This window comes from Mobula birostris, chromosome 26 (genome assembly GCF_030028105.1).
Source record: "Mobula birostris isolate sMobBir1 chromosome 26, sMobBir1.hap1, whole genome shotgun sequence".
In the NCBI taxonomy this organism is placed as follows: domain Eukaryota; kingdom Metazoa; phylum Chordata; class Chondrichthyes; order Myliobatiformes; family Myliobatidae; genus Mobula; species Mobula birostris.
In genome coordinates, this window is record NC_092395.1 from 1,638,821 (window position 1) to 1,661,026 (window position 22,206).

Consider the following 22,206-nt stretch of genomic DNA (forward strand, 5'->3'; position numbering starts at 1 on the left):
GCCTCCTGTCCCATGATCCGCTCATATCCCTTTTGCCAATCAACTGCCCAGCTCTTGGCTCCATCCCTCCCCCTCCTGTCTTCTCCTATCATTTTGGATCTCCCCCCCCACTCTCAAATCTCTTACTAGCTCTTCTTTCAGTTAGTCCTGACGAAGGGTCTCGGCCCGAAACATTGACTGTACCTCTTCCTAGAGATGCTGCCTGGCCTGCTGCGTTCACCAGCAACTTTGATGTGTGTTGCTTGAATTTCCAGCATCTGCAGAATTCCTCGTGTTTACCCATTCACTTACTATCTGAATCTGAGATCCTTCCCCAAGAATAAATATTTCCATAGAAATCTTCCTTGTGCTTAGAAAAGTATTTTTACCCTTGACTTCCTATCTTTTTTATAAAAAAAGAGAAATTTCTGACTATTCCCAAACCACCGAACTGATTTCTAATTCTACAGTGAGCTCCACCCCTACACACAGAAAATATGAGCATGAGGCCCCACAAAACTGATGTCACTCACCGATGGAACGTCCCTTCTTCACCCGGTGATAAAACAGGCTGTGGCTAACATCACAGTGGGGATTACTGGATGAATTTCTCAATCCAACAGTGTTCTCAACCTTACTATAGTAAGGATGCTATTAAACTAGGAAATGTGCAGGGAAGATTTACCAGGAGTTGCCTGGCCTGAATTATGATGACAGATTGCATAGCTGAGGACTTTATCCCCTAAAATATTGGAGTTTGAAGGGTGATCTCATAGAGGCAAACACAGGGTGAAAGCACATACTTCTTTTCCCAGGGAAGGGCTGTTGAAAACAAGAGGACATAGGTTTAAGATCAGAGGCAGGAGATTTAAAATGGACAACAGGGGTGGCTTTTTCAGGCTGGTGGTTGTTAGGAGTGAGCGCCATGATGGTGTAGCGATTAGTGCGATGCTATTACAGCTCTGGGCGTTTGGAGTTCAACCTGACGTACACTGTAAGAAGTCTGCACGTCTTATCGTAGAAAGCATGGGTTTCCTCTGGGTGCTCTGAATTCCTTTCACAGTCAAAAGATGTATTGGTTAGTAGGTTAATTGGGCATTGTAAATTGTCCTGTGATTAGGTCATGGTTAAATTTAAGGTTGCTGGCGCATGGCTCAAAGGGCCGGAAGGGCTGTATCTCTAAATAAAGTAAATAGTGGTTGAGGTGAAACAATTAAAAACCACCCAGTTAATTGCATGGATAGGAGAGATTTAGAGGGTTGTGGGCTGATGAGACTAGCTTGTTGGGCATGGATGAGTTGGACTGAAGGCCCTGTTTCCCTGCAGTAGGACTGTACTGTGCTGCACTTTTCTGTGTTCTAGAGACAGTAATAATAAAGCAGATAATGTGGAAAACTCACCGCTCACACCCATCAATACAATGCTACAATTCTCCTCACCTCAGAACTACTTCAACAACTTGCTCGCAGTATCTATTGCCATGGTCGATATCATTGCCAGAGGAATGCTCTGCTCACGTTCAAATACCATGAGCGAAAAGCAGCATCCAAGCAAAAATCGCCTTTAAAAGGTGATGCCTCAAAAAGGCATCAACCATCATTGAAGACTTGCATCACCCAGGACATGCCCTCTTCTCATTGCTACATCAAGTAGATGGCACTGAAAAAGGTACTGAAGCCTGAAGATAGACACTTCTCATTTCAGGAATGACTTCTTCCACTCTGCCATCAGAATTATGAATGGACAAGGAACCCATGATTTTTCTTTTTGCTTGGTCTCTTTTTGCACACATACACACACGCATACATATATGTATGTATGTGTATATATTTCTTTTATCACTACTTAATTTAATTTTTATATCCATCTTATTGTGATATATAGCTTTATTATATATTGTAATGTACTGTTGCCACAAAATAACAAATTTCACAACATATGCCAGTGATATTAAACCCGATTCTGATAAATATGAAACTTTTATACAGTTTGCATAATTCATATTCATATTAACAAGGCCAGTAAAGAGATTTATGTAAAAGGATAGTGTTTAGAACAAGATACCTCTTCAAACATTTCATATGCAGCTTAAGCAAGTCACAAGAAGGTTTTTAAGGCAATAGCTGGCAGTGAAAGAGAACAAGGTGAGCAACTTAACCATTGTAAACAGACAGCCACCCCCCAAGGGCTTTTACAACAAGCACTCTATCGTGTCATTTACAAAACTCAGGGTTTGAATTTCCCCCTTGTTCCCCTGTCATCACTGTCTCCCATTGCTTCTCTGCAGACTGCTGCAGGGAGACACGTAGAGGACAAGGCACGTGTAGCAGCCATTCTCAGTGACAGCACGGCGAGTACTGACATACTATGTGATACTACAAGCGAACCTACAAAAGGCGACACCCATCATTAAGGACCCCCATCACTTTGGACATGCCCTCTTTTCTTTGCTATCAACAGGGAGGGGGTACAGGGGCCTAAAGACCCATACTCAACATTTCAGGAACAGCTTCTTCCTCTCCGCCATCAGATTTTAATCTACCCATGAACACTACTTAACTATTCTTTGTCGTTTTTTTTAAATAATTGAATTTTTATATATACTTATAGTAATTCATTTTTAAATTACGTTGCAATGTACTTTTGCCACAAAACAAATTTCCGACATATGCCCGTGACAATAAACCAGATTCTGAGCCTGTGGGATTTTCCCCATTATTTCTGAATTTTTGGAAAATATGCAGCAAGGGAGAATGATGAATGCTGGGGACTGTGGGAGAGTTTCTCATCTCCAATTCCAGAATTGCCAGGGAATTGGAAAATGCTACCACCACCCCCACCAATACCATTCCAGAGCGGAACAGCTGAATTTTACACCAACTGAAAGCCACTGATGAGGCAACTGTTGTCATTTTAAATGTGATTTTTGATCAGTTTAACTTTATTTAAGCAAAGGTTACAGAATCAAGGCAGGTAAACACAGTTAAGATGTGGGTTGGACGTGATTGGTCCATGTTCCCACAACACAGTGAGCATGTGCAGATCTAATTGGTGTACAATGGTTGCATTTCTCAGTGGTACCAATAGAGGGCACCTATTGACCACATCACAATAAAAGTTTGCCCACTTCCAGTGTCAATCTGAATCTAGAATCCAGAAACCAGGATCTAACCACAAACAAGGAAAAATCTGCAGATCCTGGAAATCCGAGCAACTCACAAAATGCTGGAGGAACTCAGCAGGTCAGGCAGCATCTGGCAAAAGAGTACAGTTAATGTTTCTGCCCGAAACAGCGACTGTACTCTTTTCCCAGATGTGGCCTGGTCTGCTGAGTTCCCCCAGCCTTTTGTGTCTTTCCCAGGATCTAACAGAATCTTTGCATATAGATGGATCTAGGAGAAGTTTTACAGGAAGTAAGCACCACAGAAATCTGTGCAACCATTCTAATTCAAAAATTACAAAATTATTTTCAAGAGTGTAGATAAACACACATTATCAATTAGTGGGCAGTAATCAAAGGTTAAAATGGAAACAAGACCATTCAGCCCATCAAGTCTGCTCCATGGCTCATTTACTTTTCCTTTCAACTCCATTCTTCTGCCTTCTCCCAGTAACCTTTGACATCCTTACTAATTAAGAACCAATCAACCTCCGCCTTAAATATACTCAATGACTTGGCTTCCACAGCTGTTGGTGGCAATGAATTCCACAGATTTTCTACCCTCTGGCCCTTACCCACCTTCATTACAATTGATTGGTTCTAGCTTCTGGAATGGAATTGTAAAATCAATTGTCAGCAATGATACAAACTGCAGTAACAGCATTACTGCTTGAATCTCATTAACAGGAGAGCAGGGTCCGTCTCAATAAACAATTCAGCAAACATTGTAGCCTGTTCCTGTGCTGTAATGTTTGTATTCTGTACAGGAATGCCTTCAGACCCTTTAGTCTCGCTGATGTTCCTTTCAACCCATCTACCAATCAGACTTTCACCAGCTCTCTAAGGATGTAATTCTGCGCATTTATCAGGCATTGGTTAGACTGCACTTGGGAGTAGTGTAAGCAGTTTGGATCCCTTATTGATGAAAAATTTGGAGAGGGTCCGGAGAAGGTTCACGAGAATTATCCCAGGAATAAAAAGGTTAATGAAACAGAAATGTTTGATGGTTCTGGGCCTGTATGCACTGGAGTTTAAATGAACGAGGGAAATTTAACTGAAAGGCCTCAATAGAGATGATGTTGAGGATGTTTTTCATAGTGGGGGTATCTAGGACCAGAGGGCACAACCTCAGAATAGAGGGATCTCCATTTAGAACAGAGATAAGGAGGAACTTCTTGAGCCAAAGGATAGTGAATCTGTGTAGTTCATTGCCACAGACAGCTATGGAGTTCAAGTCATCGAGTAATTAAAAGTGGAGCTTGATAGGTTCTTCATTAGTCTGGCCTTCAAGGGTAATGGGTGGAGCTGAGAGGGCTAATAATCAGCCACAATGGAATGGCAGAGCAGACTCAATGGGCAAATGGCCCAATTTTGCTCCAATGACTTATTAACAAGAGACCAGGGTCTCACTTAACACTATGTTCTTATTCAGCATTATGTTTGGCACAGACATTGTGGGTCAAATGGCCTGTTCCCATCTGTACTGTTTTATATTCAATGTACTATTATTTGTATTCAGTACAGGAATGCCCTTCAAGCTCCCTAGTCCGTGCTGATGTAGTAGTTCATGGGTTTCCTGTCAATCAGCCTTTCACCAGCTTTCCATTCGTGAGCTCACCTAACTTCCCTTTGAAAGCATCTCAGATACAAGAGCCTCAGGACCCACATCACCAGGTTCAGGAACAATTATTACCCCTTAACATTGGTTGTTTGTCTGTCTTGTTTGTAGTTTTTAGTTAATACTTTAGTGCTTCTTTGTATTTATTGTGAATGTCTGCTCAAAATGAATCTCAGGGTTGTATATGGCAACATACATGTACTTTGATAGTAAAGTCAGTTTGAACTTTTTGAACAGGAAACCCCATGGTCCTGGATGCCATATTCTTTTAAGAACTATATCACAACACTTTGTACCATTTCAGGTGGCTGTGTTCAATTGATTTGTCATGGTTTGGGCACAATAAATAAATGCATTTTGTGAGAAATATTAAAAGCGACTATGATTGGAAAAGTGGAGGAGACAAGAGGAACACAGATACCTTTGGAATTGTGGCCTCCTTCTGAATCTGACTCTGGCGGAGTTTCTTGAGCAGGACAAGTTTGGCCTCCTCTAATCGCAACTCTTCCTTTAATTGCTTGATTATTCTTTCCCGTTCCTCAGGGCTGCTCTTCTGAAGGGTAAAAAGCCAACATATGTTAAAAACAAATCCATGCCTAATTTCTTCAACACCCCTGCCTTATCTGAAGTTACTGGAAGTTCCAATGGCACTGGCCTGTCTGCCTAAAACTCACATCTTCATGTGTAGCACAAAAAGTTCAGCGTCAATGTTCTACTGCACAAGGAACACCAGCATCGCAGAACCCAAAAATACAAGGTCCTTCAGCGAGTGACAGAGCATAATTTTTCATACAGATCGGGAAATTGAGCACTGCTAACTCTTGTAAATCAACCTTTTTGGAAACAATTGATTCAGCACAGAGCTAGACCAATGAACCGATTGTGGACTTCAGAAAGACCAAGTTGATGGAACACACAGCAGTCTTCATCGAGGGGTCAGCAATGGAAAGGGTGGGTAGTTTCAAATTCTTGGGTGTCAACATTTTTGAAGGTTTATCCTGGGCCCAACGTATTGATGCAATTACAAGGAAAGCATGACAGGGACTAGATTTTATGAGGAGTGTGAGGAGATTTGGTATGTCACCAAAGACCCTTGCAAATTTCTACAGATATACCATGGGGTGCATTCTAACTGGTTGCATCACTGATCGGAAAAAGCTGCATAAAGTTGTAAATTCAGCCAGCTCCATCATGGCACTGGCCTCTCCAGCATCAATGACATCTTCAAAAGGTGAAGCCTTAAGAAGGCAGCATCCATCGTTAAGGATCCCCAACACCCAGGACATGCCTTCTTCTCACTGCTACCATCAAGAAGGTACAGGAACCTAAAGGTATACACTCATCGATTTAGGTACAGCTTTTCCCACTCCGCCATCAGATTTCTAAATGGTAAATGAACACTATCTGACTATCTTTTTTCTTTTTTGTGCTTTTTTAGCACTACTTAATTTAATTTTTATATACATTTCTTATTTAATATATAGCTTTATTATGTATTGCACTGTACTGGTAACTCAAAACAACCTATTTCACGATACATGCCACTGATAGTAAACCTGATTCAGAACCTAAATGAACTTGGTCTTGCTAATCAAGGTGCGGTACTGAGCCAGTTGCATTTACCTGCATTTTGTCCATACCGCTCTCAAACTTCCCTTCCTAGGAATTTGTCCAATTGTCCAAGTGCGTCCAACAATTCCTCGGGCAGCTCGTTCCATACACCCACCAGCCTTTGCATTTAAAAGTTGCCCCTCTGATCGCACTTAAATCCTTTCCGCTCTCACCTTCAACTCCAGCTTTAATATCCCCTACCCTGAGAAAGGCCCACCTTATCTACATCTTTCATGATTTTATAAGTCTCCAGAAGGTTAGCCCTCAGCTCCTTCCCTCCGGGAAAACAGTTCCAGTTTATCCAATCTCTCCTCATAACTCAGATCCTCCGTTTCTGCCAATATCCTTGTCAATCTATATACTGTCTAGGTAGTCTCTAGCTCCTTGGCATGAACATAGAATTCTCCAACTTCCAGTAATTCCCTCCCCCTCCCTTTCCCTATCCCTATGTCACTCTGCCCCCTCCCCGAGCTGCCTATCACCTCCCTCATGGTTCCGCCTCCTTCTACTACCCATTGAGTTTTCCCCTATTCCTTCTTCACCTTTCCTGCCTATCACCTCCCTGCCTCCTCTCCCCCACCCCTTCATCTTTCCCCTTACTGGTTTTTCACTTGGAACCTACCAGCCTTCTCCTTCCCACCCTCCCCCCACCTTCTTTATAAGGCCTCTACCCCTTCCCTCTACAGTCCTGACGAAGGGTTCCGGCCCGAAACGTTGACTGTTCGTTTCCACGGATGCTGCCCGACCTGCTGAGTTCCTCCAGCTTGTTGTGAGTGTTGCTTTGACCCCAGCATCTGCAGAGTATTTTGTGTTGATGTCCCAGCTCTTTCCTTCATCCCCTCCCCCTCCAGGTTTCACCTATCACCTTGTGTTTCTCTCCCCTCCCCCCACCTTTTAAATCCACTCCTCAGTTTTTTTTCTCCAATCTTACCAAAAGGTTTTGGCCTGACTGTACTCTTTTCCTAGATGCTGCCTGGCCTGCTGATTACCTCCAGCATTTTGTGTGTGTTGCTGAGAAGGGAGGCCTTTCAGCTTACTACGTCTGTGCTAGCTCTTTGAAAAATCAAGCCAATTTAACCAACATGTAACCAGCAGTTTGAAAATGATAAATGTTTCATGCAAATGTAAACCTGCATAGATAAAACAATAATCTCAAGTAGAGACGAGCAAAGTTCAGCCTCACCATAATATCATCTGTATTTGCACTTCTTCCCATTTCTTTTGAGAGTCCATTCAGCCTGGGACTCGAAGGCTCGTTGTCAGAAAGGACAATGATGTCTGGAGATGGGGCACGTTTTCCTTTCTTCATTTCACTGAAAGAGAACAGATCAGACAGGATCGGAAAGGGCAAGGACAGTATTCACAAACCATATGGTATTCCATGTAGAGAGCACCATCTCTCAAGCTCATCGACAGACAACCCCTAGAATTTGCTCCCTTTAACCATACAAGAATGCCTGTCAGAGGTATGCTATCTCACGTGACCTCATTCCACCAGCACATTGGGCTCACCAGTTTTATGGAGCACTATTCACCTTAACCACTCTTTGTAATGCAAGTCAAGCTGCCTGCCGGGGCAGAGGGGGTTAGTGAAACTGTTGTATTGCTCAAGGGATTTACTTAAAATAGACAAGGATCCCCAAAGTGACACTGACAGATCACCTGAACATTCACAGCAACATTGTGAAACTAGACGACTGTGTGTGCGTGTTGGCGGGGGGAATGGAGATCGGCAAGAGAGGAGCAAGAGTGGGAGGCATGAAAAACCTCTGGGTTTGGGGAAACGAAGAGTGACTTAGGGGTGGTGTGAAAGTGGGGTCACTGGGGCCAGCAAGGCAATGTTGCAGTCAGTTTAATTGCTTTACAACGCCAGCGATCACTGACTTGGGCTCAATGCTTGCCACTGCCTGTAAGGAGCTTGTACATTGTACCCGTGACCGTGTGGGTTTCCTTCAGGTCCTCCAGTTCCCTCTGACATTCCAAAGACGTATGGATTAGTATTAGTGCTGTGGTGGTGCTGGAAGTGTGGTAACAATTGTGGGCTATCCTAGGCACAATGCTTGCTGATTTGATTTGATGTAAATGACTCATTTCACTGTATGTTTCAATGTATATGTGACAAATAAACCTAATCTCTTTTCTGTAAAAAAAAAAGGGTGAGTTTAAAGAGGTGGAATGGGGACCTGGACAAAACAGGAGCTGAGTAGCATGGTGATTATAGACCAGATAATTTTTGCTACCCTTGCTTCATTTCCATTCTGTTTAAAAGTATGGGTTGTGGGGGCTATGTAAACCTCATTCCCTTTCACAGAGGCAGAGGCTGTTCCTGTGGGTGTTGCTCACAAGCTGACCATCACATGCGCATCAGTGCTGGCACAGTTAAATCTGTGATCACTGGGATGGGGTGCACTTGGACAGTGAGGCAAAACCCTCAGAAGCCCACTGAAGACCCCATACTTCTCATTCAAAGCTCAAGATAAATTTATTATCAAACTACATATGTGTCACCATTTACAACCCAGAGATTCATTTTCTTGTGGGCATTCACAGTAAATACAAAGAAACACAACAGAATCAATGAAAGACTGCACACAAGAGGGACGAATAACCACTGTGCAAAAGACAACAAACTGTGCAAATACAAAAGGAAAAAATATTAAATTAATAAGAAATAAATATTGAGAACATGAGATGGAGAGTGAGCCCATAGGTGGTGGACCCCTCACTACAAAGTCTGCTGATGACCATCAGCAAATTGAAGAGATATTATTCCTGATGAAGGGTCTTGGCCCGAAATATCGACTATTTACTCTTTTCGATAGATGTTGCCTGGCTTGATGAGTTCCTCCAGCGTTTTAAGTGTGTTGCTCTGGATTTCCAGCATCTGCAGATTTTCTTGTGTAGGTATTATTCATAATCTCAAAAACAAAAATTACTTCACTTGGAAGTTAAATTCTGGTTCAAGTGTTTTCCAAAAGCCACGCGTATTGTGGACTTAATTCTACAGTGAAGTGTGCTCATTGAACCTTGCACGTGGTTGCACTTTCTGATACTTTCTCTGTACTCAGACAGATCAGTAAGGCAGGGATGTCAACAGCCACCAGCTGAGAGCCAGCATCCATGCATTCAAGTGACTGGGAACAAACTTCCTGTATGTTAATTGACCCAGAAAGAAAAAGTTGTCATGTGACTTAGGCATTTCCCTTCCCTCTGTCACCTGACTGTCCCAGTGGAACCCATGGCAACAGCCAGCTGAAACCGGTTTGACACACACATTGCCTTCATTTTGTGAAGGGAGATAGGGTTCAGGTAGCAACACAAAATGGAGCCCATTAAACAAGAGCAACAGCCTGGTTAGGCACAAAGCACACCGGCAGCCCAGCTATCACTTCCCTGCAGGCTTTAGATCTGCAAAGGTCAATGTGAATATAAGGCAGCATTGTGATGGATGCACACAAAATCTCCTCTGTAAAATTGTTTCTGAAATAAAACTTAAAAGTAAATTTATTATCAAACCACATATATGTCAGCATTTACAACCCTGAGATTCATTTTCTTATGCACATTCATAGCAAGTACAAAGAAACACAATAGAATCACTGAAAGACTTTATACAAGATGGACAAGCAACCACTTTGGCTTTAAGGATGATCCAAATATTTTGTGTGCAAGGAAGTTCACAGAACCTGTGAGGAGATCTTGCAATCTGTTCATTTCTAAGCAAGCTGGGAGGAGGGAATCAACTACAAGCTTTAAACCCCACTTTCACAACAACACAAACAATAACAGCAAAACAGGTTCCTTGTCACCCTCCCAGCCACTCACACATGTAGACTGGCCTCCAACCCTAGGACAGACATTGGGACATGGACTTCCCCAGTGAGAGTGATGGGCTTTATCAAAGTCTTCAATCTTCAATGAAACAAAAAATAATTTTTAAACAGAACATAAAAATGGTGTGCATGGTGAGCTTGCTGTGCCAGTTGATGAGGTACAGCAGACCATGTATTTGGCCTTTATTACAACGACTCTCTTCTCATTGCTACCATCAAGATTGTACAGGAGCCTGAAGACACACACTCAACATTTCATGAAGAGCTTCTTCCCCACCTCATCAGAATTCTGAATGGATAATGAACCCGTATACATGACCTCACTGTTTTTTGCTCTCGTTATGAACTAGTTATTTAATTCAATTTTTTATATATACTTAAGGTAATATATAGGCTTTTAAATTATGTATTGCAATAAACTGCTGCTGTAAACAAATTTCACAACATAGGCCAGTGATATTAAACCTGATTTTAAGCATTGCTGTTCAATGATTTGCTGAAATTGTGCAGTATTTTGATACGTTTTTGTTTCTGATAATCAATTTTCTACTGCATGTATGATGAACACGAGCAACGCAGTGCCATATGGAACCCATTTTGCTGCGTCTCTGTAAACACGACACAGCAACTTGGCAGTGAAGATTGAGGTCACTGCTGGAAAAGCCCCCAAATAACAAAGCATGCTGCTCAATCTTAAAGAAACAACAAAATATATAAATACAAGACACAAGAGAGCCATTGCCAAACCTGAAAATATCATAACCAATGTGGAAAACCCTTAATGTGGCATAAATGTCAAAATACTCAGCATAAGCCCATTGTGAAACTAAATGACAGAGAGCTACATAAAATGAAATTAGGGTAATGAACATGAAACAAAGAGGTTCAGAAATAGAATACTACAGTCAATACAGGCCCTTCAGCCCAAATCCTGCTCCAAGGTCAATCTAACCCTTTTCTCCTGAATATCCCTTATTTTTTCTTTCATTCATGTGCCTATCTAAGGGCATCCTAAAAGCCTCCTAATGTATCTGCCTCTACCACCACCCCTAGCAAGACATTCCATGCAATGCAAGTAGTATGCAGCACAGGTAAACTGTACATAGCCTGTTGTCCCAGTGACAATACCTCAGTGGTGGCAGGGTATTCATTAGTCTCACAGCCTGTTACCCAGTCCTAGTCGGTGCTCCTGTACCTTCTTCCTAATGGTAATGGGGCAAAGAGATTATGGAATGAGTGGGAGGGGTTCTCTACAATGCTTCAGGCCTTTGTCTGCTGTGCTACTAATAACTCTCCGGGGGGGGGGGGTGAGAGAGGGGGTGACCCTTGGTGGTTTTTACTGTCCTGATAATCTGCCTGGCCCTGGGAACTTATCTACCTTAATGTTTTTCAAAAGTTTACCGAGGTAATATTAAGTTTCTCAGTTTTCTCTCGGGGTTCAACACACACCAACTTTGCAGCTCATTATAATGTGTAGATGAGTGCAAAAAAAACAGTCTAAGTGGGAGCCACACCTTTTCCTTTTCCCCCAGAGATACAGGAAATGCTGACAGTACTCTTCCCAATGTTATCTATAAACATCCTGTTTTACTGTAACAAGCTGTTCCATTAACCTCATGAGAAATGCAGTGATACATGCACAAAGCCAGGGCTACCACACTCAGAAAATGTTACATTCCCCAAGCAATAAGGCAAGTCAACACTTCCATCCACTAACCCACCCCATCACAACCCCCACCACCACTACTTTATCATTTCCTGTCAGAATCACCTTATTCAAGATTTCAAGATTATTTGATGTCATTTCCAGTACAAAAGTGTAAAGGAGACTGACAGGAACTGATAAAGCAGTGATGATTTTAATGTACAGACACTCCTGTGTCTATTGTCACTTTATGTACACACAATCTAAGTATATAATCGATCTTAGGCATTTATATTTATTTATTGTGTTTTTTATTATTGTTGTGCTATTTGTGCTGCATCGGATCTGGAGTAACAATCATTTTGTTCCCCTTTACACTTTGTGTACTGGAAATGACATTGAATCTTGTCAGGGGACAATGTATTTAGATAGATACACCAGTACACCGATCCTGGCAAAGGTGAATGAACCAACACAGGAGCAGTGACCTCAAGCAGATTTTATTTAGTGGTCTTTTTCAGTGCGACTCAAATAGCCCTCGACAACCAAGTCCCAAGTCCAGCTCCTGGCCTTCAAGTGTGGCTAAGCTAATAAGCCACACATGAAGCTTGTCTCGGAGAAGGGAAAACTCTGATCTCAAGCCTCCGCTGGCTGTGGCTATACCCACTTGTGAGGACGGCTTTGGGAGTAAACTCCAAGGAAAACTCTGGAGCTGGATACATCAGGAGAGGGGGAGCATGCTACATGAGCAGAAGCTTGCCCTTCATACCATACTGCTCAGGCTTGTGTACCAACTGATTGGTGCTGCACCAACAACATAGACAGCTAGGGCAACATCCATGGTCGAACCGACCAACCTCCATTTTCAGGGCATGACAATAGCTGTTGCAGTCAGAAAGGTGCCTTACTTCTGGAGACCTTCTGGTTAGTGCCCTAGCAACCCTACAACACCAATTGACACAATCTCCATCAGTACAGGGAGCATCAAAGGACACTCAAAAACTTCTATACATGTACTGTGGAGAGCATTCTGACAGGCTGTCTGGTATGGGGGGGTGGGGGGAGGGGTCTACTGCACAGGACCAAAAGAGGGCCATAAATTTAGTCGACTCCATCTTGGGTACTAGTCTACAAAGTACCCAGGACATCTTCTACAAGCGGTGTCTCAGAAAGGCAGCATCCATTATTAAAAACTCCCAGCACCCTGAAGGCACACACTCAGCAATTCAGGAACAGCTTCCTCCCCTCTGCCATCCGATTACTAAATGAACATTGAACCCATGAACACTATTTCACTTTTTTAACATATTATTTCTGTTTTTGCATGATTTTAAATCTATATATATATATTTATTTTATTTATTACTTTTTCCTTCTATATTATGTATTGCATTGAACTGCTGCTGCTAAGTTAACAAATTTCACGACACATGGCGGTGATAATAAACCAGATTCTGATGTGTGCTTAGCTCCCTGCTCTATTTGCTTTACACCCGTGATTATGTGGCTACATACAGTTAAGGAAGGCGGGGTGAAGTTAAAATGGTGCTAAATGGCGACTTCTTTGCTTGCATCTTTGGAAATAGCTTTATTTCTATCTTTGATATCTTTTACGTTTTCAGGGTGTGGGCGGGGTCTTTCGAAGAACCTGACTTGGATTCACACTTGGACTTCGGTTCTTTGTGGGAATACGACCCGCTCTCAGGGCCTCACGACTGGTCGCTTTTTGATATCCCAAGGACGCGGCCTGGAAGACAAGCGCGCCTTCAGGGTTCCAGGGTTTCGTGGCTCTGGGAACTTGCTGATTCTAGGCTGGTGCTTCAAACTGAAGTGTCGCAAGAGACCACGGAACATCGGGAGCAGCGGGTTAGCTGCTGGGGGTTGTATGCCTGGAGAGCTGCACCTTTTATGGCGCTGACTCTCAGGCGCAGCGCTTAGAAAAAACAACCCAACAGACTTCTAACATCGTAAACCAGCAAATTGTTTGTTACGTCTCCCCTCTCGCTGTGAAATGGGGACACTTCTGTTTCCCTTATTAGGGAGAGAGAGTCTGTGGTGTGTTGAATTATCGGGTGAATGAGTAGTTCTTGGAGTACTGCAAGTCTGTGTCTTTATTGATGCTTTGCTGCAAGCTTGTGTGCTCAGTGGAGGGTGCTGAAGCTCTTTTGCTGGTGGGGGGGTCGTTGCTTTGCTGCTACTTGTTCGTGGGGTGAGCTTTGGGATTCTAACATTTCTGTCATTCATTCCTTGGGGCACTGTTTTTGTGGATGTCTGCAAAGAAAAAGGATTTCAGGATGTATATTGCATACATTTCTCTGACATGAAATGCACCTATTGAACACCATATACAAGTTCGCTGATGACACCATTGTATTGGGCTACATCAAAGTTGGTGATGAATCAGGAGGGAGATTTGAAAATTTGGCGAAGTGGTTTAATAACAACAGGCGAGGGAAACCAGAGGTCCATGAGCCAGTCCTCATCAGAGAATCAGAGGGTAGAGAGGGTCAATAACATTAAATTCTTGGGTGTCACTACCTCAGAGGACCTGTCCTAGAACCTTCATATACAGTTGCAAGAAAAAAATTTGTGAACCCTTTGCAATTACTTGGTTTTGTGCATTAATTACTCATAAAGAGTGGTCTGATCTTCATCTAAGTCACAATAATAGACAAACACCATCTGCCTAAACTAATAACACACGAACAATTGTACTTCTTCTCATCAATACTGAGTACACCATTTAAACAATCACAGTCTAGGTTTAAAAAGGTGTGCGAATCTCTGAGGTAATGTCTTCTGCAAAAGCTATTTGGAGTCAGGTGTTCCACTCAATGAGATGAGATTGGAGGTGTAGGTTGTGCAGGTGCCCTGCCACATAAAAAAGACACACAAAGTCAGGTTACTGACAGAGTCTGAACTTCTCAAGAAAGATCTGTTTATGTGCATCATGCTTCGATGAAAACAACTTTCAGAGGACCTTAGAAGAATGATGATGGATGGAAGCATGAAGCTGGAAAACACAATAAAAGCATTTCTAAATAGCTGAGTGTTTATCATTCCACATTAAGAGAAATTGCCTGCAAATGGAAAAAATGCTGCAGTGCTGCTACTCTCCCTAAGAGTGGGTGTCCTGCAAAGATCACACCATGAACACAGTGCAATGTCGAAGGAGGTGAAATAGAAACCCAAGGGTTACCAGCAAAAAACCTGCATAAATCTCTAGAACTTGCTGAAGTCTCTGTTCATGTGTCCATTACAAGAAAAACACTGAACAAGAATGGTGTTCATGGAGGGACACCACAGAGAAAATCACTCCTCTTCAAACAAAAACATTGCTGCACGCCTCAAGTTTGCAAAAGCACACCTGGATGTTCCACAATGCTCTGGGACAATGTTCTCAGGAAAGATGAGACAAAAGTTGAACTTTTTGGCAGAAATATACACCGTTATGTTTGGGGGAGAAAGGGCACTGCACACCAACACCAAAACCTCATCCCAACTGTGAAGCATGCAGAAGGAGCATCATGGTTTGGGGCTGATTTGCTACCTCAGGGGCTGTTCAGCTTGCAGCTGCTGAGGGAACAATAAATTCAAAATTATATCAGACATTTTACAGGAGAACATCAGGGCAGCGGTCTGTCACCTGAAGCTTAGTAGAAACTGGATGATGCAACAAGACAATGATCTGAAACAAAACAGTAAAATAACAACAGAATGGTTTAAAAAGAAGAAAATCTGTGTTTTGGAATGGCCAAGCCAGAGTCCAGACCTTAACTCAATTGAAATGCTGCAGTATGACCTGAAGAGGGTTGTTCATGCAAAGTTGTTTCCCATGATGGGGGAGTCTAGTACAAGAGGGCATGACTTAAGGATCGAAGGGCGCCCATTCAGAACAGAAATGCGAAGGAATTTTTTTAGTCAGAGGGTGGTGAATCTATGGCATTTGTTGCCACAGGCAGCAGTGGAGACCAAGTCATTGGGTGTATTTAAGGCAGAGATTGATAGGTATCTGAGTAGCCAGAGCATCAAAGGTTATGGTGAGAAGGGGGGGGGGAGTGGGACTAAATGGGAGAATGGATCAGCTCATGATAAAATGGCGGAGCAGACTCAATGGGCTGAATGGCCAACTTCTGCTCCTTTGTCTTATGGTCTAAATATTGATGAACTGAAACAGTTCTGTATGGAAGAATGGTCTAAAATTCAAGTCTGATCAGCAGCAACAGGAAATGTTTGGTGGAGGTTATTGCTGTTAAACGGGTTATTAAGTACAAGGATTCACATATTTTTGCCAGCTTGGACTGTGAATAATTATACTTATACTTTATTGTCGCCAAACAATTGATACTAGAATGTACAATCATCACAGCGATGTTTGATTCTGCGCTTCCCACTCCCTGGATTACAAATATTAAATATTAAAAATAGTAAAAACTAAAATTTTAAATTATAAATCATAAATGGAAAATAGGAAAATGGAAAGTGAGGTAGTGCAAAAAAAAACCGAGAGGCAGGTCCAGATATTTGGAGGGTACGGCTCACATCCGGGTCAGGATCCGTTCAGCAGTCTTATCACAGTTGGAAAGAAGCTGTTCCCAAATCTGGCCGTATGAGCCTTCAAGCTTCTGAGTTTTCTATAGGAGGGAAGAGGGACGAAAAGTGTGTTGGCTGGGTGGGTCGTGTCCTTGACTATCCTGGCAGCACTGCTCTGACAGCGTGCGGTGTAAAGTGAGTCCAAGGATGGAACACAATGTGTTCAAAAAAGAGATGAAATTGTTTGTTGGTTTTTAGTTTAGGCAGATTGTGTTTGTCTATTATTGTGACTTGGATGAAGATAAGACCACATTTTAGAAGTAATGCAGAAAACCAGGTAATTGCAAAGAGTTCACAAACTTTTTCTTGCAACTGTAAATATAATTACAAAGAAAGCACAATAGTGCCTCTGCTTCCTTAGGAGTCTGCAAAGATTGTGCATGTCATCAAAAATCTTGGCAGACTTCTATAGATGTGTGGTGGAAAATGTACTGACTGGCTGCATTACAGCTCGGTATGGGAATACCAATGCATTTGAGTGGAAAATCCTACAAGAGGTAGTGGACTTGACCCAGGACATCACAGCCAAAAGCGTCTCAACCATTCAGCACATCTCCATGATACATTGACATAGAAAAGCAGCGTCCATCGTCAAAGGTCCTCAGCTCCCAGGCCATGCTCTTTTCCCTCTGCTGCCATTAGGAAGAAGGTACAGATACCTCAGAACTCGCAACACCAGATTCAAGAACAATTACTACCCCTCAACCATCAGGCTTTTGAACAAAAGGGGATAACTATATATTCTATTCCTGGTGTTTGCACAACCAATGGTCTCTCCTTGAGGACTCTTTATCTTGTTATTTTATGCTCTTGTTATTTATTTATATTTGCATTTGCACAGTTTGTTGCTCATTGATCCTATTTACAGTTATAGTTCTAAAGAATCTCAGGGCTGTATGCACTCTGATAATAAATTATACCTTGAACTTTGAACTTGAACCTAATTACAGGAAAATTTACATTGACCAATTGATCTGTACCTTTGGACGTGGAGGAAACCGATTCATTCCATGCCGGGTACGTATAGAGACTCCTTACACAATGGCACTGGAACTGAACCCAGATGCCCCAAGCTGTAACAGTGCAGCGCTAAGTACTACGCTACCATGGCACCCTAATTCCAGAGTGATACTTCAAGTTGAAGTTTACTGACTTGGTGGGGAATCTACAGGTGGTACAGGTGCCAACGAATAGCTGCCCCTTCCTTGATCTATGAGGAGCAGCATGAACAAATAGATGCACAGTACTTTGAGAAAAATATCAATACGATAAACAAGAGAAAATTTTCAAGGATTTACCAGGACTTGAAGACAATCACTCACTGGAACACCTGGAATTTTAACTCTTTTAGTCTGGGTGTCAGTTGAGCTGTATGCAGGCCTCAAACAACTCCAAAGAGGGGATCCCTGAGTGGGTTACTGACAGGTAAATGCCACTGATGCCCAGAAATAGATGCAGCACTCCAGCCCAGCTTTGTGACCCTCCGTTGGTCTTTGTTGGTCATGGATGTTGTGTCCTAGCTGTCATTGCGCAAGGCAGGGCAGCACAATATGGAGAGCAAGGTGTCCCCCAGGTAGCAAGTTTCCCCCCTCCACGCAGCTGATGAATCCAAAGGAACCAATACAGTTTGGCACCAGTGGCACTGCAGGAGTTGCCAGTCAGTGTGGAACTCAATGTAGGACTTGCCTTAGAGACTCCCACTCCAGGTTTTTCCTCACGGTCTACTCTTCCCCATGAGTGAGTATAGCTGCAAGGCAGTGGAGGTTTGAGAACAGTTTTTCTTCTCCTAGATGAGCTGCCAACCATAGCTGCTGAGCCCCATCTGCCCAAAGCGACTGGTTTAAAGGCACTAGTAACCTGCCTTTGCCCCTTCTCCTGTTCTGCTGGGCTTAGTAATGAAGCGGTACATGAAGCCAAGGAGCTGGACTTGGCTGTCAGTGGTTATGTGAGACACACGCCATTGGGAGCATTTAATAGGTAGTGGAGCTTATCCCTGCTACCTTTCCCCATGTCCCATGGGCGCCACTGTAACATAGTGGTTAGTGCAATGCTATTACAGTTCAGGGTGGAGTTTGGAGTCTCTATGTCCTGCCCGTGGAATGCCTGGGCGCTCCAGTTTTCTTCCACACTCCAAAGACATACTGGGTAGGTTAACTGGTCATTGTAAATTATCCTGTGATTAGTTTAGGGTTAAATTGGGGTTGTTGAGGGTTGCTGGGGTGGCAAGGAACAGAAGGGCTTATTTTGCACTGTATTGCTAAATAATAAACAAGCCAGAATTTTAGAGAGGTTCAAAAACACAATTTTCTTTTACTCTGTATATCTGCTCATAAGCTCCATGAGTACATATGCTTCCAAATGCTTGCTCAATTTCTCATTGTCTCCTTCAAGATTTGTGTGCATGTGTACCTAGTTCTGTTCTACAATCAGAAATGTTCATTATTTTTACGATCTACTCTACTAACAATGTACTTTTCTGCTTTAAAATTCACCTGCTCGTTATCCCTTCATTCATCTGCATCCCCTGGCAGTTTCCCTCAATCCATCAGTGTCCAAGCCTCTCACTTTCCTGCACATTTTCAATTCAGCAAGAACACACTGTGCCACTGGATTCTGTGCTGGGCTGGAGGCCACCCCTCTCATCGCCTCTGCCTTCTAGTTTTCACTTGGTGGGAGATAAGCTGGATTGCACTGCACAAAATGTGGAACTACTGTGGACTGTTCTTGCAGAAACGTGCCCAGGGTAACATCAATCTACACGCCGTGTCACTCAGTGACATGGGCTATATTATTACTTGTTGAACATTTTTTGTAACTATGCTTTTCTCCTATCATAATTGTGTGTTACATGTGCTGTGTGTGACAGTTGGTTGTGTGCTTTGCATCTTGGTCCCAGATGAGCATTAGTTTGTTTGGCTGTATTCATATGTATGGTTGAATGGCAATTAAACTTGAACTCTAGAGTAGAGTTTAAAAATGACCTGGGCATGAGGAGTTTCAGGTAAGAAGAAATAGTGATTGTTCTTTTTGGAGAAGATTGGATGGAGATGTGGTATATGGGTATAAGATCATTTAGAGACTGGACAAAGAAAATGGAGACAAACTGCTCCCATTGGCAGAAGAGTCAAAAACCAAACAGCACAGATTTAAATTGATTAGCAAAAGAACCAATGATAATATGAGAAATGTTGCTCTTATGCATTAGAGATGTCTTAGAATTCACCGCCTGAAAAGATTTCTTGAGTGACTGATGAGAGAAAAATAATTGTAAGGAGAAAAATGAAAGAATGGCATGATTTCCCTAGAGAGAGGGAACCACTTTGAAGAATCAAATTAACTCCTTCCATAAATCCAGAGATTAGCCATGATTTAACAGATGGAACTCTGGTAGCCGAAGGGTCATTCTCTGGTTATTGATGATCTTCTATCCGCACTGAACCGCTAGTCAAATGCACATTGAAACATCCAGTGAAATACATCATTTGTGTTAACGACCAATACAGTCCAAATATGTGCTGGGGACAGCCTATGCTTGTGGCGCCAAAATAGCATGCCCACAATTTGCCAACCCTTACTAACTTGTACACCTTTGGAATGTGGGAAGAATCAGTATGCAAACTGCCACAATCAGGGAATACCAACATGAGTCCTTAGAAACACCGAACTGCGTAAGGCAAGCCAGAAAATTAACTCATTGTGAAGATATTTTAATAAATAAAAGGGGAATTAAGTTGTTAAAAGAGAAATATTTAAGTAACACCTCCCAGGGGAAAAAATGCTGTAAAGTGAATGTCCAGCTCTCGGCTCCATCCCTCCCCCTCCTGTCTTCTCCTATCATTTTGGATCTCCCCCTCTCCCTCCCACTTTCAAATCTCTTACTCACTCTTTCTTCAGTTAGTCCTGACGAAGGGTCTCGGCCTGAAACGTCGACTGTACCTCTTCCTAGAGATGCTGCCTGGCCTGCTGCGTTCACCAGCAACTTTGATGTGTGTTGCTTGAATTTCCAGCATCTGCAGAATTCCTGTTGTTTGCGTCACTAAATGCTATGCTACCTACTGTGCTCCCTCCCCGGTATCCATAGCATTTTATTCCGAAATTCTTTAAGATTCCAAAATTTCTCTAGAATGCCCCCCCCCAATCATCAAGTCTTCAGTTTAATATTAAACAAATGTGAACACCAGGCAGTTCCTTCAGTGCCCATCAACTTGGCATTTTTGTGGCATTGCTCAGAGCTTCCTGTTTGCCTTTGGGCAGGTTTAATGGTGCCAGTCAGTACTCAGTACGCAGGGCTGAGGTGGTGCTCTGCGTGACCACCTGGCCTCATGTCCAAGTGCGGATCCTAGCATGGAGCAGAGTTCCAGACGTGAGCAGAGAGCAAATGTTTTGCAGGAGTGGAGCTGAGGGCGTCCAAAACCAAAGCCAAATCAAATCACAGATGACACGACTGATTAGTGTTGTATCTCACACAAAAAGAAGTATTTTTTGTCACTGGGTGCTCATCTAAAGACAGTATCCTAGGACCAATTTACTTCACAGTTCACCATAGCCCCTTTATCTCCTACTATTGTGAATACTCATTCTGTTGACCACCAACACACAGTGGCCACAACATATACAATCTAATGATACATGGCAGCATCTCACAAGACATCATGACACTTCTGTCCCATCAGAAAGGGCACAGGCAGAAGGTGCATGGAATCTCCTTCATTTGCAGACTCATCACACTCTCATCTCATACCCTCTTCTCATTACTACCATCAAGGAGGTAGTAATGATGAGTTTGAGTACAGAGAGGAAATTAAGAACCTGGTGGCACGGTGCGAAGACGATAACCTATCCCTCAATGTCAGCAAGATGAAGGAATTGGTTGTTGATTTCAGAAGGAGTAGCGGACCGCACGGCCCCATGTACATCGGTGGTGCGCAAGTGGAACAGTTCAAAAGCTTTAAGTTCCTTGGGGTCAATATACAAATGACCTGATTTGGTCCAACCAAGCAGAGTCCACTGCCAAGAAGGCCTACCAGCACCTTTACTTCCTGAGAAAGCTAAAGAAATTTGGCCTGTCCCCTAAAACCCTCACTAATTTTTATAGATGCACCGTAGAAAGCATTCTTCTAGGGTGCATCACAACCTGGTATGGAAGTTGTCCTATCCAAGACCAGAAGAAGCTGCAGAAGATCGTGAACAAAGCCCAGCACATCACACCACACAAACCAATCTTCCGTCCTTGGACTCACTTTACACCGCACGCTGTCGGAGCAGTGCTGCCAGGATAATCAAGGACACGACCCACCCAGCCAACACACTTTTCATCCTTCTTCTCTCTGGGAGAAGGCTCAGGAGCTTGAAGACTCCTACGGCTAGATTTGGGAACAGCTTCTTTCCAACTGTGATAAGACTGCTGAACGGATCTTGACCCGGATCTGGGCCGTACCCTCCAAATATCCGGACCTGCCTCTCAGTTTTTTTTTGCACTACCTTACTTTCCCTTTTCTATTTTCTATTTATGATTTATAATTTAAATGTTTAATATTAACTATTGATTTGCACTCCAGGGAGCGTGAAGCGCAGAATCAAATATCGCTGTTATGATTGTATGTTCTAGTATCAATTGTTTGGCGACAATAAGATTATTAAGTATAAAGTATGGGTGTCTCACGGCCCAAACTCAACGTTTTAGGAACAGTTTCTTCCTACCCATCAGATTTCTGAATGGGCAATGAATCTATGAACACTACCTCACTAGTTTTGCTGTCTTTTTCAA

The 22,206-nt window shown here is 42.8% G+C and overlaps 1 protein-coding gene across 11 annotated transcripts in view; it reads right to left on the minus strand.

Annotated features, from left to right (window-relative positions):
* gatad2ab (GATA zinc finger domain containing 2Ab) overlaps positions 1 to 22,206 on the minus strand; it is a 208,947-nt gene that overhangs the window by 49,755 nt on the left and 136,986 nt on the right. For all 11 annotated transcript variants that reach the window (XM_072243979.1, XM_072243986.1, XM_072243987.1 and 8 more), the window contains 2 exons: positions 7,552 to 7,681; positions 5,179 to 5,310 (listed from right to left, as the gene is read on the minus strand). In XM_072243979.1, the coding sequence (XP_072100080.1) occupies positions 5,179 to 5,310; positions 7,552 to 7,681 (262 nt within the window). The remainder of the gene's footprint in view (positions 1 to 5,178; positions 5,311 to 7,551; positions 7,682 to 22,206) is intronic.